Source organism: Solanum dulcamara, chromosome 10 (genome assembly GCF_947179165.1).
Source record: "Solanum dulcamara chromosome 10, daSolDulc1.2, whole genome shotgun sequence".
Taxonomy (NCBI): Eukaryota; Viridiplantae; Streptophyta; class Magnoliopsida; order Solanales; family Solanaceae; genus Solanum; species Solanum dulcamara.
Window position 1 is genome coordinate 6,510,922 of NC_077246.1, and position 15,556 is coordinate 6,526,477.

Below are 15,556 nucleotides of genomic sequence, written 5' to 3' on the forward strand. Positions count from 1 at the left end.
GGAAATAATTCATAACTTCGATTACAGTGAAGGGCTAACAATGTAAAATACACATTTTGCCTTGCATGTCACTTTAACATGATAATGTATAAGAAATTATGTAGGGCGAACCGATGTTAAATGCATAGTACGTAAGGGTGTGACTTAGTAATCAGTAAAATGGGTAAGAAATCATGAGCTTTCGAATTTGAATTTTAGCAATGATTCTATTTCTACAAAGATGGTTAATTAATATATTCTCAAAAAAGAAATAGTTGTTATAGAAGGTTGATATTACAATGAGCTTACTGTCTCAAAGATGGTTGTTGTTATAGATGAAAAATTTGATAGTTATAATGAGATGTTGTTATATAAGAATGTTGTTATTGTGAGTTTTGATGGTATAACCTCTTTCATATTAATTTCAGTTTAAAATCATAACTTGACACTTGTGCCTATTATATATGGAATCTCATTGATTAGGTGTTGCACATATTGGGCAAAAGTTTCAACTTATCTTTGTCCATGACAAGAGCATTTAACAGGATAATAATTGTCTAGTATCAACTATTGTATTCAATTATTTTTGGACCACATTATTGGTTGGTTAGTAATCACTTCTTTTTGTTGATTTATTTAGTGGGGTGACTATGGAGAAGCTGACCATGTGCAAATGTGCCACTTGACTATGGATTCTATGAGATATGATAGCTTTTTAGCATTTATTTAGTTTGTGGGGCTCAATGGTTTCTTTGCCTATTTAAAGGTATGTTAATTTTCTTGAGAAACCATTGTAAGTTCAAGTGTTTGAGTTATTTCTTTTTCATCAAACAATACTATGGCAACTTTGGTACCTGAGGTTGAGAATTCGGCATGTATCAATGGGTGCAATAATGATTTGAGCAATTTTGATCACTCCCAAATAGATTGTTCCCTTCTCATGTCATTGCTTGACGACTCGCAAGGCGTAGACGATATTGATCATGATAACGAGAGATTATCGAGTGTGATTAGATCTCTTGAGGCCGAAATTGATGATCACCACCTAACCAACATCGATCAAAATAGTCATCAAGGGAGTACTAACGGTGAAGATTGGCAATCGTGGGAATCTGGTCAAAGTCAAAATTTTCTCGAATCGGATGGTTTTGATTTGAATTGGATGGATATAGAGATGGAGATTGCTCCTTCTAATTCCATTAGTGATGACATGATGAACTCTTGGTACATGGACAATAGTTATGGACAAGACCATGAGGTTCATGATGTGTATGAATATGGCTATGGTACTTTTCCCTTGGAGGAAAATGATCACAATTCATCAGCTTTAACAACACAAGGCTAAAGTTTGTGCCAATTGTAACTTCAATTTTGGCATGTACAAGAAAGATTATTTTTTTTCTTGTGAATTCATTAGCTAGAGGTTAATTGCACTTGAATTTAGATCTATTAGTTACTAGTGAGGGAGGAAATAAATAAAATAACAACTCTTATCCTGCTCCTAAACCATGATCATTTTATACATTGGTATTTGATTGGTGTAGAATTTAAAAATAAAAAATAAAAAAATTGGTGCATACAAAAAGTAACCTTAAAACCAAGTAGTTTTAACAAAATATGTACATAGATCAGTTTGGTTTGAGTTTTTTATTTACCAAATCAAATTAATTGTGATGATTTGCCATAGGCAGTGGGCTAATATTATTAGACCAATCCTAATGTTAAAATATTAGGAGTCGCTCTATACATGGAATATGGATCGAAATAAAATTTGAAATTAACTTTATCACATGTTTAATTTGAGTTAATAGCTAATTCAAAATAACTTTTACATTAAATTGATGAGATTAGCTAATCTCATGAGATGTCATGCGATATCCCAACATTGTACCATAAGAAATAAAAACTACGATAAAGTTAAAGAAATATCTACAAATTGTATCGAATTGGTTTGATCTTGGTTCAACTTTTTCTAATTAAAATCAAATAAAATTGATATTGAGCTTAGAAAATTCTATTAATTTATCTTTAAACTGGTTTGGGGAGGGGGGGGGGGGGGTAAGCAAACCCACAATTTTGCAATTGCAAGAACTATCTTTTTATTTATGTTTTAACAATTTAATTTATTTTTACCAAACTTAGTTCTGTTTTAATGGTCCATCCATCATAATAAGTAATAGCAGGCTATAAGTTTTTCTGGTGCTATTTTTAAAAGGAAAGACCAAACAATTATATTATGAAAATGGAAAGAAGCATCATTAGCATGAATATTTGTATATGTTGTGGCTTCCTCCACCATCTTTTTACTTCCATTTCTACTACTAAAATACAAAATGTCAAACCTTAAAAGTCATTACTGAAGATCTTAGCACAACATTGTAACCATCATTATTACAAGAAAACAATGAAAACTTGTCAAATCTAGTGAAATATATTCATTGTTGACTGAAAAAAGAGAATCAACATGTACAATCAGAAGCCAAAATGAAACTATTACAAGGACATATCAAGCATGGACAAGTAAAAGATATAACAAACATATTCATTTAACACATTGATCCATTCCACATTAAAGGTTTGAAACTTTTGGACTTACTGAATTCATAGCTTTATCATGAACTACTTCCTCACTAGTTTTCATGTTTCCTTTATCATCTACTACCAATTCACTACTCTTCACTGTGTTGCCATTGGAATTCTCAATGCCAGTGCTGGTTATGAAATGGCCGCTAACTGAACGGCCTAGAGGTGAACCAACTGAGAGAGTAATATCATCGGAGGAAGAATCAGATTGCACGGAAAGATCCCTCTCTGATGCTGTTGATTCTAACTCACCTTTAGATTTTCGCGATGCCTTCCGAGATACTGCATGTTTTAGAATATTCTTCGCCTTGTCTCTGACTCGGCTCTTGTTGGCGCTACTACCTTGACCATCTTCTCGAGGAGTTGTTTCCACCGAGTCGTCCATTATAAGATTCACCCCAATCTCCTTTGCGCTCACCGCCTTTAGATTAGCTTGCGGAGATGGAACAGGATCTCCGAGCTTTCCAGACCTGTCCTCACTTTTCTGACTTTTGTGGAAAATGGAGCCAATCTTACGTAAACCCCTGTTGATTAGATTCGACTTCTTAGATGCACTGCCTTCATCGGAATCATCACCCCGAGTAGATCCTCCCTCTCTCAACTTGAAACTTCCTCCCATGGAATCAGCATCAGAACCAAGACATTCTCCATCGATAACCCGACTCTTTCCCTTTCTCGGTTCCCAAACTTGTGGTACTTCACTGCCAGGGTGGTGTACCCACATGCCAGTCTCCTGTTGCCCTTCTATGTTAATTGGTTCATAAGTATCTGCAACTTTTGACGATTGCTTATCCACCTCGGCAGATAAGGAACCTCCTTCGGCTGTAGCTATCTTATCAGAATTGCTGTCCTGTTTGTTGTCCGTTTTTGCCTGCTCATATGACTGCTCTGTACACTGAAATTTAATACACATAAATTTTCAATCATCGATACTTTCGTTAGTAAAATATATGGCCTACTTGTCACTAGGCCTAATTAATTTAATGGCTTCTTACCAATGGTGGAACCAGGATTTTGAATAAGAGGGTTCAAAATCTGAATAAGTAGACACACGAGCTAGTCGAAGGGAATTCGACATTTATTTTATATACATAAAAAATTATTTTAACCATGTATAAATGGTATAATTTTCTGCCGAAGGGGGTTCGGATGAACCCCTCGGCACAAGGTGGCTCCGCCACTGCTTCTTACAGCCTACGTACTTCTTCCAGATGCAATTAACAGTGATCTCATGAGAAATGTTAGCTTCTTACAGCCTAAGTACTTCTTCACACAACTCGCAAGAAAGAAGTATGTACCTTTTCACTGCCTTCAACTACAGTTATGGCAATACGTAATCTCCCCATTTTAACATTACGAAGAGACAACCATATATCATGCCTCTGGCCATCCCTATAATCGCAGACATTCATGGAATAATCTCTGCCAAAAAGAAACATGTTTACTTAATAAAGCGCACACAAAAGCATTTGCATTTATTAGGGCACATTTTGCATAACATTCAAGAGAGAAGATGCCGAAAGGATTTTTCAAAAAGAAAAAAGAAAATAATTATGATAGCCAATAGCTCATGCACCAAAGGAAATTTTTTTATTCTTCCAGCGTCCAGCGAAGATCCTACTTTCATCTTCATATACAAGAGAACTCGAGGTATGAACAGGGATGAGAAACACAAAAGACAGAAAATATCTATCTCGATTTGTTCAAGTCATCATAATACCTCAATAGATAGGAATATGATGTTACAACTAGTACTAGCTTTGCAGGAGATAGCTGAAGCACAAAGATAAGCACGATAAAAGCAGAGCATCAGATCATTGTGGAAGAAGGAACTAAAAGCAAGAGATAACTCGCAAAGAACATTAGAAGCCACCTAATAACAGAAAATTCCCAGCATAACTCGACCATTATGTGGTTGGGGTTAACAACTCACTCCTAGTATATGCTTTTTCCCCTTTTTTTGGATGATAATGATGTCTCGGCCATTGGAGGGGAACCTTGGCGTATGGTGTGGAAACAGCCTCCTCCAAAAGGCAGGGTAAGGCTCTGTACATTAGACCCTTGTGGTCCAGCCCTTCCCCGAACCCCGCACATAGCGGGAGCTTAGTGCACTGAACTGCCCTCCCTTTCTTTTTGATAGCGTCTGAGCCATAGTATATCCTATTTATTAGTCTATGACTCTATGTTCCTGCAGTAAAAGGTAAGAGAGAATAGGACAGACCCCAATGTTTCATCCGGAGAAAAATGGTCTTTGTCACGGACGTCTATGTTGAGCATATCATTAGGAGACTCCCATGTACAGACTGGAATCTTGAACTCCTCTTGCCACTGTGGAGATAATGTCCTCTTCTGAGTCTTAGTCTTGAATCTGTAGGGCCCAAGATGCCCCTTAACATATGGATCAGACAATCCTGAAAATGATCTCTCAGGTATTTAGCATGTCCTAATTAGATAGATTACAGTTAAGATGCTTTTCAACTAACCATTTAAATCTGCTGGCTTCAAGTCTTCTGCTTCAAGGACTTCCAAAATAACATGGGCAATGGGCTCCTTAGCATCGACAGAAAACCAGCTTTCGTCTGAAAAGAAAACAAACAATATGGAATTAAGTTGCAGAAATAAAACTTATTTATCCCAAACAGAAGCCAGCCAACTCTTATTCCCTTACATTTCCATCCAAACAAGCTATGTACAAATCACTAATTAATTACTGTAGTGTAAGCAACGTGAATGATGAGGATTCTTGAAAATTCTCAGCATGAAGATTTGATGTTCCATTTCTGTAAATACTAAATACCTCCACATACAAAATGATTTCAAATATCCCTTCATGTGTTGTGGTTTAGGACATCATTCACACTAATTCGTTATTGATTTGGGCCCGATTATATTTAGCAATGAACAAAGAGAGAGCAAGAGAGACAGGTTAGAGTGACTGTCACCTGGTTGAGGCGAGACAAATTTCTCCATATCAACTACCAGCATGTTGGGCTGCAAAATGTTATGAAGACTTTAGTCTAAAAGCTCTTTTTATTATTTTGGACTTACGGTGACCACAGTACCAGTTGGTGAACTATGCACACTATTTGAGCAAGTGAAAGAAAAAAGTCGAGCGTTGAAATCCGAAAATGTATTAATGTGAAACATTTATCACTATATAAAGAGGAACAAAGTAGAGAAGACAAAGGGAACCGCACCTCAACAAGTGTCTGCTCAAATGCAACAGAAAGAAGATTATCCTGAAAAGAATGGCAAAACAAATTTAGAGAAAGTGCACAACTGCCAAGTCATCTACCCAGATACTGAGAGAGACTAATTTAACTAACCAGCCATCCAGCAACTCCAGGAAGTTCTGTCACGTCAATCCCATGTGTAAAAATTGGCTTTACAGTCATCTGAAAGTAAGGAGGCTCAGCAAAGCACACGCGCATACGACCAAGAAACGGCCACTTTCTTAGGAACTTCACACCAACCAGGACCTACAAGGAAAAAGTTCAGCCCCAAAGATAAATATGACCATCCATCACATCAATGATAAATCATCAGATTGAGAATGAAAATTAAACTTTAGTAAAGATCTATATATTTCGACCTCACAGTGGCTAAACCATGACTGACGGACAATTTTCTGAAATTGCAATAAGAGAATTATCATACAACTCTATGACTAGAATTAGAATGTTATAAATCCATGATTCATTTACTAGCCAACATCAAACAACCTAAAGGATGAACCAGAACATACTCACGTCATGCTAGCGTCTGGAAAAAGCTGTTACCAATGATATAAAGAATCATGGTGGATATAGTGAATCTGTCAGTACCATTTTGAAATTAGCTGTTAATATTAATACATGCCCCGTCACTGCCTGATAATACTATCATGCAATCCCATATTTACGTAAATCAACTCATCAGAGATACTGATATCTAGAGTCCAGAATTTTTCATCATCAAAATGTTTCTTTAGGCCCCTACAAACAATCCTCTTACAAGTCTTCTGACAAAAGACAACATCACCATCTGAGCTCTCTGTACTTGACCGGGAAAGAAAAAACATACGAGGGACAATACACATGTTGCATATTCCTAAAACTTTAAAAATAGCCTTTGAATTAACATTCCAGATAAATGTTGCCAAAGAAAGTAAGATCTGCAAAGCACTTGTATTGCAAGTAAAAAGGCAGTCATGCAAAATCTAAGGTTACATCTAGTTAAGATTTTAAGTGACCAGACACAAATATTTTAGAACTAATGAATCTGATAGTGGAGTTGCAAAATATATACTGATAGGTTACATCTAGTTAAGATTTTAAGTGACCAGACACAAATATTTTAGAACTAATGAATCTGATAATGGAGTTGCAAAATATATACTGATACTCCTGTCTGCCCCCCTCACATCTATCAGTTGGCATTAGTTATTTACCTTCCCCTCAACATGCATTCCCAACAGATGCAACTTTGTCACCATCCCAAAGCCCAACCTCTTCCTCAGCTTCGCGGCAAGAATCGCACTCATGTCATCTGCAGAACGAAAATTCATTCCCAGCTCCAATACCTGCACTCAATATACCTTAGCAAATAAGCACAAATTGGGCAGAACCATACTGGTGGAATAGAACAACTTTCTTAACTCAGAATTACATACAAGGTGATCATCTCCGGTAGAGTCACAAAGAACCCTCATTTCCGTGAACATAGGCGGGCTTCTTCCCAAGTAGAGATGCTGCACTGCAATATCTTTCTGCAGGTTAACAGAAAAGCATCCTAGTAACTTATCTTGCAGACAAATTAATCCTCATACTGAAGTTACAAAATTGCTGATTATGTTACAACAATTAACGACTCAATGTATTTAACAAAGAAGCCAGCAATTAAACCTAAAACATAACTATAATTCAAAGCACAGAGAAGAGGGAAAAAGCAAATCCAAAGCCATTTTACATCTAAATGGTAATTGGTACATAAAAATCCCTACCACAGTCCAAGGTTTGTATTTCTGTATAAACCACGGAATGATAGGGAGAAGAATTTTCTGCGAAACAATATCCTCCATGCATACAGGCCAAATCTTTTCAAGTGCATGGTTTAACCACCTCACTGTTTCAGAATCAGAAAGGACCTGAGAAAAGCCCCAAAAAAGAATTAGAAACAAACAGAAGTATTGACTCAAATACCACATATATGGCAAGTGACTATCATTTTCATCAGTATTTAAATTTAAAAGTAGTAATTTTCTTGGTAGTATAATCTAACACCAACAACAACAACATACCCAAAGTAATAAGGAGGGTAGAATGTACACAAACCTCACCCTACCTTGTGTAGGTAGAGAGGTGGTTTCCAATAGACCCTCGGCTCAAGGAAGGCAAAAACACAACATTTATGGAAATATATGCAGTAACAACAGCAGGATAGTAAGAAAACCGAGGCATAAGAGACAACAAGTAGTAATAGAAAACTAAGAATGAGAAATACAGAAAGAATAAAATAATAAAACTACCAAAAATAATACTAATACTACTAGTAAGAAAAGCAAGACACGGCTACCCGAATCCTCAACCTCCACACCCTCTGGTCATGTCCTCGGTAGGCAAAAGGCTTGTCATGTCCTGCCTGATCACTTATCCACGAGTTTATTTTAGTTACTATGTAAAGTAGTACAGATTCGACCTAGTGAAGGATCCGGCCATAATTTGGCATAAAAGGATCATAGTGCAAAAGAAAATCAACACTCTGGGACCCTTCAACAAAATGTAAAGCAGCTAAAGATTTTCACTAGTAAAGCCAAAAAGTTCATTTCTCTGCAACTTTTTGAATCTTGGAATATTTTTTGTGCTTTTTGCCCACCAATATATTATTACTATATGGGTCTGTTTAAATCGAACAATCAAAGAGAAATATAAAAAGATTTCCAATTAAAAAGGCAAATTATGTCATTAATTAGTTCTGCTAATTACTTACTCGTCGTTGATTAGACTGTCTTTTTTCCTCAAACTGCAGTTTCTTCCTTAATCTAGTTACATACTGCTCATTAACCTTCAAAAAATCCAACAACAAAAGCCTAAATTAACATCATAAGACCACAAAATCTTGAAGAAAAAAAAACAGAATCTTGTAATACATACCAGATAAAGATAGATTAAGGAGATGAAATAAGCCAAAGGGTGACCATAATTGAAGGAATTAAGCAACCATAGTACAATTAACACAATGGCCACATGATGTAGCATTGTAACCTCCGTTATACTTGCCATTTCTTGAAATCTTCCAACCTAAAACAAAACAAAAAAATCCTTTTTTTGTTTCCTATTTACAGTCACTGATCAAAAACAATGACACCCATCATAAAATCTTAAAAGAACTCTTTTTTGTTTCCCTATTTACAGTTACTGATTCAAAATAATGACACCCTGGAAGAAATCTTTAAAATATCGTCAAAGATTGCATTATTGTTTTAAACATTAATTTTGATTTTCCCTTTTTTTTACACGTAAGTAAAGTACTGTAGTAACTGATTTTGAAAGGAATTGAACATGTCAAAAGGGGTCGGGTCAAGTGAATTCTTCAAGAACTTGGATAGTTGCTGGAGATCCGTGTTTTTGAAGTTTTCCTCAGATTTTTGAATTACACGTGTTTGAGACAGACTTATCAGCAGTGGATAGTAAAGGGTCATTCAATGCCAACACATAAGGGGTTGGTGCACCTCGAAGAACTTTTATACACCGTTCGAATTTAATCGAAATTCTAAATATAGATGAAAATAAAAAAAAAAGGGTAATTAGGAGTGGACATGCTACAGCAGTGTGTAATCAAAATTTTGATTCGATAATTTTAAATTTATAAATATATTATAATGAAAATTTTTAATTCTACAATTTTAATATTTAAAATAATGTATAAGTATGCAATTTTCTTCGTTAATCAATTATAGAAAATATATGTTTTTAATCAAAATAAAGTGGTTAAAATTGTAACGTCCAAATAAATAATTTTGTATTAATATCATTTTATATATTATTTTAATATTATAATAATACATATGAATTATATATATAATTATATTTTTCACTATGATATTTTGTATTTCAACATTTTTTTTATAAAGGTTGAATATTAATTCTTTTTTAAAAATACATATCAAATACAAATACTGAAATCACAGTATTAAGAAATGTCAACTTAAGTATGATATTTGATATCTATCATGTCATGTTCATCCCTAGACATACATTACCCTACAATGTAAGGTCTTTCAAAATTTATGCTCCCTCAATTTCAAATTAATCGTTATGTTTTATTTTTCAAAAATTTTATATATATAATTGCTACTTATGCTATTTTTTATATATTTAAATTTTAATTATAATATTTCAATTGACTCCAAAAAAAACGAAGCAGGACAATTAATTTGAAATCGAGAAATAGTATTTGACGGGAAATTGGATGAGTTAAGATAAGATCGTCATTTTGTTAATTTTATCCATTTATAGTTAACCCTGAAATCTGAATTATTAACAAGTTTTGGTTAATAGATTTAATGAATTTTTTTAATCATTTTATTTCATTTATTTTTTGATTTAAAGTTGGGTATCTCAATGATTATAAGGAAAAAGAATTTTGAGGGGTTATTAACTTAATAATATTATTTTAATATATTTTTCCAACTACAGTTAATGTTGATATTATTAACAAACTCTGGTAGTTAGATTTAATAAAATTTGGTCCTGTAAATCTTTTTTTTCAATAGTTTTTATTTCTAACGGCCATAGTTTATTAAATTTTAGATTGAAACTAAAACTATGCGGAATTGTCATTTATATTGTTTGTGTCTGAAAGACGTTACTCGAATTAATATATATATATAAAAGATATGGATAATAAGGCATAGAAACATACATAAATTGTCGTGAAATTGTAAGTTAAAAATATCTATATTACGTGAAGGTATTAACTCTTTCAACTTGTTTGTCATATTATTTATTATTTCACTAACTATTTGATGAAGAAAATAAGTTAAAATGTAACATGTACAACACATACTTATTCTAAACGAAATAAAAAAGGTCTTAACGCTTTTTCTTTTGGAAAAGTTATTTGGGTAATTACTTTTTAATAAATAATTATTGATTTTAGATATATTTTTTTTTATTATCACATATAATAATATTATGATAAATTTGTTATGTATTAAAAGTAAATTATGCATACAATATAAATGTATTATAAGTGTTTTAAAATATACTATGCTTGTTTGGTAAGAAATTGACACAATGTATTATAAGTGTATTAAAATGTATGATAAATGTATTATCTATGAGTAAAACTTGAATTATTTGTGTTTTATAAATTATTCTTGATAATATGTATTAAAATTGAATTATAAATGTATTATAAGTGTCCAGAGAAAAATATGTTATTACTATAAATGACAAATATTTTCTTAATATAGCATATCTATGTAAGTTTCCCTTATTTTCATTTGATTCTTTCAAGTCTGATCCAAATGACTTGATCCTCATCCCCTCTTAAATCCTCCATTCTCTTTCTTTCATTATTTTGACAAAAATTACAATTATAAATGAGGTGACGGATGAATTGACGTTGTTCATTCCAAACGGGGTGCCTTAGTGTATGTTATTGTGGATGATATAGTATTGATTGATGAGATGCGCAATAAAATTACTGCTAGGTTAGGTGTGGAGACAAACTTTGGAGTCCAAAAGGTTTCAGGTTAAGCTGGACAAAAATAGAATATTTGGAGTGCAAATTCAGTAATGCAACATAAGAGGCAAGCATGGAAGTTAGGCTTGACGCACATGTTATTCCCAAAAGAGATAGTTTCAAGTATATCTTAGATCTATAATTATCACAACCCAAGCTAGGCCCTAGGTGTGACACGACGATTAGGATTCTTGAGGAAACCCTAACCAAGCCTCTTAGCATATCATAAGCATACATAAGGTAAAAATAAGCTAAAACTCATAAGAAATCAAGAACATAGCATAGCTAAAAGGAAGCAAGACAACATAAGCTCCATACACATATCCAACATGCCTCTACATGGACTAACATAGGCGGGGACTAGGACATGTTCCTAACACACTCTCAAGGAAAGAAATGACATAACATGGAGTAGTCTCAATACATCATCATAGTCTAGAAATGACAATAAGAGGAAAGGTAGACTTGGCTTGCCATCGAAGCATGAGGACTCACCACACAAAACTCAATGGATCACCAACTAGCCGCACGAATAAGATGGAGCGTCTGTTCCTACATTGTGATATAATATTGACAATGAAGTATGCGTTAGTATGTTTGAATGTACTAAGTATGTAGGCAATGTAATGCATAATAAAACCATGTTGTGCAGATGACCATTTCAAAGAGCATGATAAAAAGATAGTAAAATCATTAGTAGACATGGGAAGAGTCGATGCAAAATAAACCATAAGAATATCATATATAAGTAAAGGATAGGATTAGTCAAGTAAATCATCATAAAGGATCATACATATGTGGGGAGATAACCATAACCGACATTTAAGATAATGCGAGCTATAACATGAAATCCAATGTAACTTCCAAATCAAGGAGAGGGGGGTTATTTGCCAAGGTAGATTCTGTATCATTATTATCATGATCATGTGCTATATGTGGATCCACTAGCTAGGCCATAAAAGCAATCCTACAGTGGCAATGTAGTTAAGGGACCAGAGGTTGCGACTAAGGACCCCTTAGGTCGAGCCTCCACCTCAAAGTCCTCTCGGTGCTAAGTCAACATCCCATGAAATACATATCATTATCATAAAACATAAACTTTTCATAATTCATAAAACTTGTTCATAAGAATATTTCATTATCATGTGATTCATGTAATGTGGGTGTAGTCTTTCATCACTATAAATCTCCTTTCACAAGAGTATTATTAGGGTCTTAACTCACCCTTTTTCATAAAACTTGCCTGAACACTTGAAATTCCATGATCATGACTTATACTTAAAAATAAGATAAAAACATGGATGTATAATCAATTGACCTGGGAATCATGAAATTGGATTAAAAACTTGCATGATCATATAATTCATATCAACCCATATATAATTCATGAAAATAATATCAATTGAAAGTATAATTAAAAATATCCATCATCTATATCATGAACCCTGAAGAATAATATAGGAATTTCATAGAAAACTCTTCAATTTTATGCAATGATCACTAATTCATAATGAAATAGATTCTAATCATAATTTAAATCATAATTTATGTAATTAAAATTGAGATCATCAAACTCATAAAAATAGATTCTTGAATTGATTGAAAAAGATAAGAATTTGTTGGGCTTTATGGGTGAAAGGTACCCTTGGATAAATGCACACAGACCATAAATGAGAATCTAGAAGAAACTTGAAGAAAAATGAACTATGGGGATTCGGACTTGCCGCGCACCTTACTGTTTTGCGCAATTTCTTTAATAATCTATCTTTCGATATACGGGTCCTAAAATCCTTTGATACCATTTTCTCGCAGGTTTTGACCCCATGATCGATATTTCGAACTCAGATTTTCCAAAAAGGTTAAGGATAATGCATTACATGAGCGGCCTAATTCCAAGGCATTCTTAAGGCACTTGTGAGCATTTTGAGGGATGTTACAGTATTTCATATACTTGTTAAATTGCTTCATGATATACATACGTGTATATGAGTAGGAAAACATGCTAGATTATATGTGAAATGCTTACTTTCTGACTTATTGTGTGATGAATCTATTTTTGGTGATTTAACGTGGTCTATTATTGATAGCTTGTGGTTGGTTTGCATTCTTGGATAGGATGTCACCTTCCAACATGTAATTGGATTGGGTGTCACATTTCAATACGTATTTAGATCGGGTGTCACATTCTGATATATTCTTGGATTGAGTGTCACATTCCGACACAAATCTAACTGGATTTGGTCCGTTGAAAGGGCCAAGTATGTGTGCATGGATGGTCCCATGAGAGGATCTGATGATATCTATGTTTTTCATGAATATTAATGTTAAAGGTAAATGAACCATGGATTAAGAACCTGTAAGGGAACCCTTGAGTCGAGGGGTGTTATTTATAAAAAATTATAAGCAGGTATAAATGTATTGGTGGGTAAGAGAAGGGGTCGTATTAGGACTTGATGTGGCATAGGTGTTATAAACGTATTCTATTTTTATAGGCTTAGAAGTTGAGGTTCTTGTAGTTAACTAAAAATCGGGTGGAGTTAAAAAGTGTGATCGTGGGAGGACTATTCTCCGGTTGTAAGATATTTAGACTAAGACCACTGATGGTTGGGTGAAATCATTGAGTGGTTAAGATTGTTAGGTGGGGACCATTAGGCTGAAGCAGCAGAAGTATGGTGGATCCATAACCCACAAGCCTTAAGTTGTATCTAGAGTGGGTAGTGGAACTTCGAAGTGTAGAGTGATGAATACCTTTAGGGTGAGAGTAAAGGGTGTACTTATTTGGTTAAGATGGACAAATTTATAAAGTTTAATTATTATGATATCTCTTATTTTTCTATTTATATATTATGCGATTGCTATCAAATTGAACGATGATGCCTACCAGTATGTGTTGTTTGTACAAATGCCACTTAGTATAATCTGGTTGCAGGGTTAGTGGAGTTTCCTAGGTGAAGGCGAAGATGATCTTCCGACAGCTCCTACTTTTCCTTTTCTGTGGTTGGAGTTGTGTCTTTCATTTGTATTATATCTTGTTCCTGTAGAGCTCTTGTACCTAGTTTAGACTAGTATCTAGGGGTTTTATGTGTCATTTTTTGTACAAATGTATTATTATAGATTTCTATAAACATTTGATTTATTTACTCAAGTTTTGATTTAACTTCTGCAATGCTTTTTACATAAAGGGTTAAGGGTTCTCCTACTTAAGTTATAGAGTGGGTGCCTACACGGCTCGATGGGTTAGGTCGTGATAATTTGATATCAAATCTCAGGTTACCTGTCTCTCTATATAAAAGCAAGTATGGAATAAAATCGTGTAGATTGGTGTGTTGACGTCCACATCTAATCTTCAGGAAGATATGAAGCATTTTAGAAAGTAGTTCCATTACTTCTCTCTTATTTGTGCGGTCTGTCGCTTGTGGTATGGGTTGAGTCTAATTGATATTTGTGGATTCCAATTGGTATCTCAACGAAGTAAACTGGATGTCGTTGTCACGGATAAATGAACACAAGTAAGGAAATTGAAACCAAGAAGGTTCCAATTAGTATCTTACCTTAGAGGTGGTGAGATTGCATAGATGATCAACTAATGGTAATCCATGAAGCGGACTTAATTGATAGATTTTAAACTTGTTTGAGTTATGTAGCTGAATATGTGATTATGTGCATAGTGACTCTTGACTTAATGTGTGAAACACCTTGGCTTACGTGTTCAAATTATGTGGTATATGTTTGATAGTAATTTTGTGAGCTTGAAGTCAGAAAGGATTCACAATTGAATGATGTGCATTGAACTTGTGTAAGACTCAAGACAATTAAAGAATGAATGTTGATGTGTTAAATGATATACTCATATGAGGGAATGCGGCTTGTAAATGGTGCATAGACTTACCATTGATAATAATTTGTAAGGGAAATTTACAAGTGGGGACTGAGGAGAAACTCTGATTTTGGGGCAGTCGGAATTTAGTTGAAAACCAGGTGAAAAAAGAGCTAGTATTGTACATTAGCATAAGAGTGGTTATAAAGATTTTCTTGACATAATTCATAACTGGGCTAAAATAGTGTGTTGTTAAATTGTGTCTATCTGTTATGATAGGGTTTAGTTGTTAATTTGAGTTAATAAGATCTCAACATTACAAGTTGTGTTAATTCGTGCCTTATTCATCTTGTTGTCATTGGTCTAATAGGGGTAATGGATGGACCTTGGTGATGTGTCTAGTCGTTGTACTAAAGTGATGGGAAGTGGCAATCTCCTATATGTAGTGCT

At 34.1% G+C, this 15,556-nt stretch overlaps 1 protein-coding gene across 2 annotated transcripts; it reads right to left on the reverse strand.

Annotated features, from left to right (window-relative positions):
* Positions 1–2,344: 2,344 nt before the first annotated feature.
* LOC129870526 (C2 domain-containing protein At1g53590-like) lies at positions 2,345–9,100 on the reverse strand. 2 transcript variants are annotated; one of them, XM_055945337.1, is made up of 12 exons: positions 8,694–9,100; positions 8,530–8,604; positions 7,544–7,687; positions 7,214–7,309; positions 6,992–7,123; positions 5,889–6,041; positions 5,760–5,801; positions 5,505–5,553; positions 5,046–5,141; positions 4,784–4,973; positions 3,861–3,984; positions 2,345–3,457 (listed from the first exon to the last, which is right to left on the reverse strand). In XM_055945337.1, exons 1-12 carry the CDS (start codon positions 8,820–8,822, stop codon positions 2,549–2,551), a joined length of 2,139 nt encoding a protein of 712 aa, XP_055801312.1. In that variant the 5' UTR covers positions 8,823–9,100; the 3' UTR covers positions 2,345–2,548. The 2 variants fall into 2 exon arrangements, with proteins under 2 accessions (XP_055801312.1, XP_055801313.1); XM_055945338.1 differs by lacking the exons at positions 8,530–8,604; positions 8,694–9,100 and adding an exon at positions 8,116–8,356.
* Positions 9,101–15,556: the final 6,456 nt, after the last annotated feature.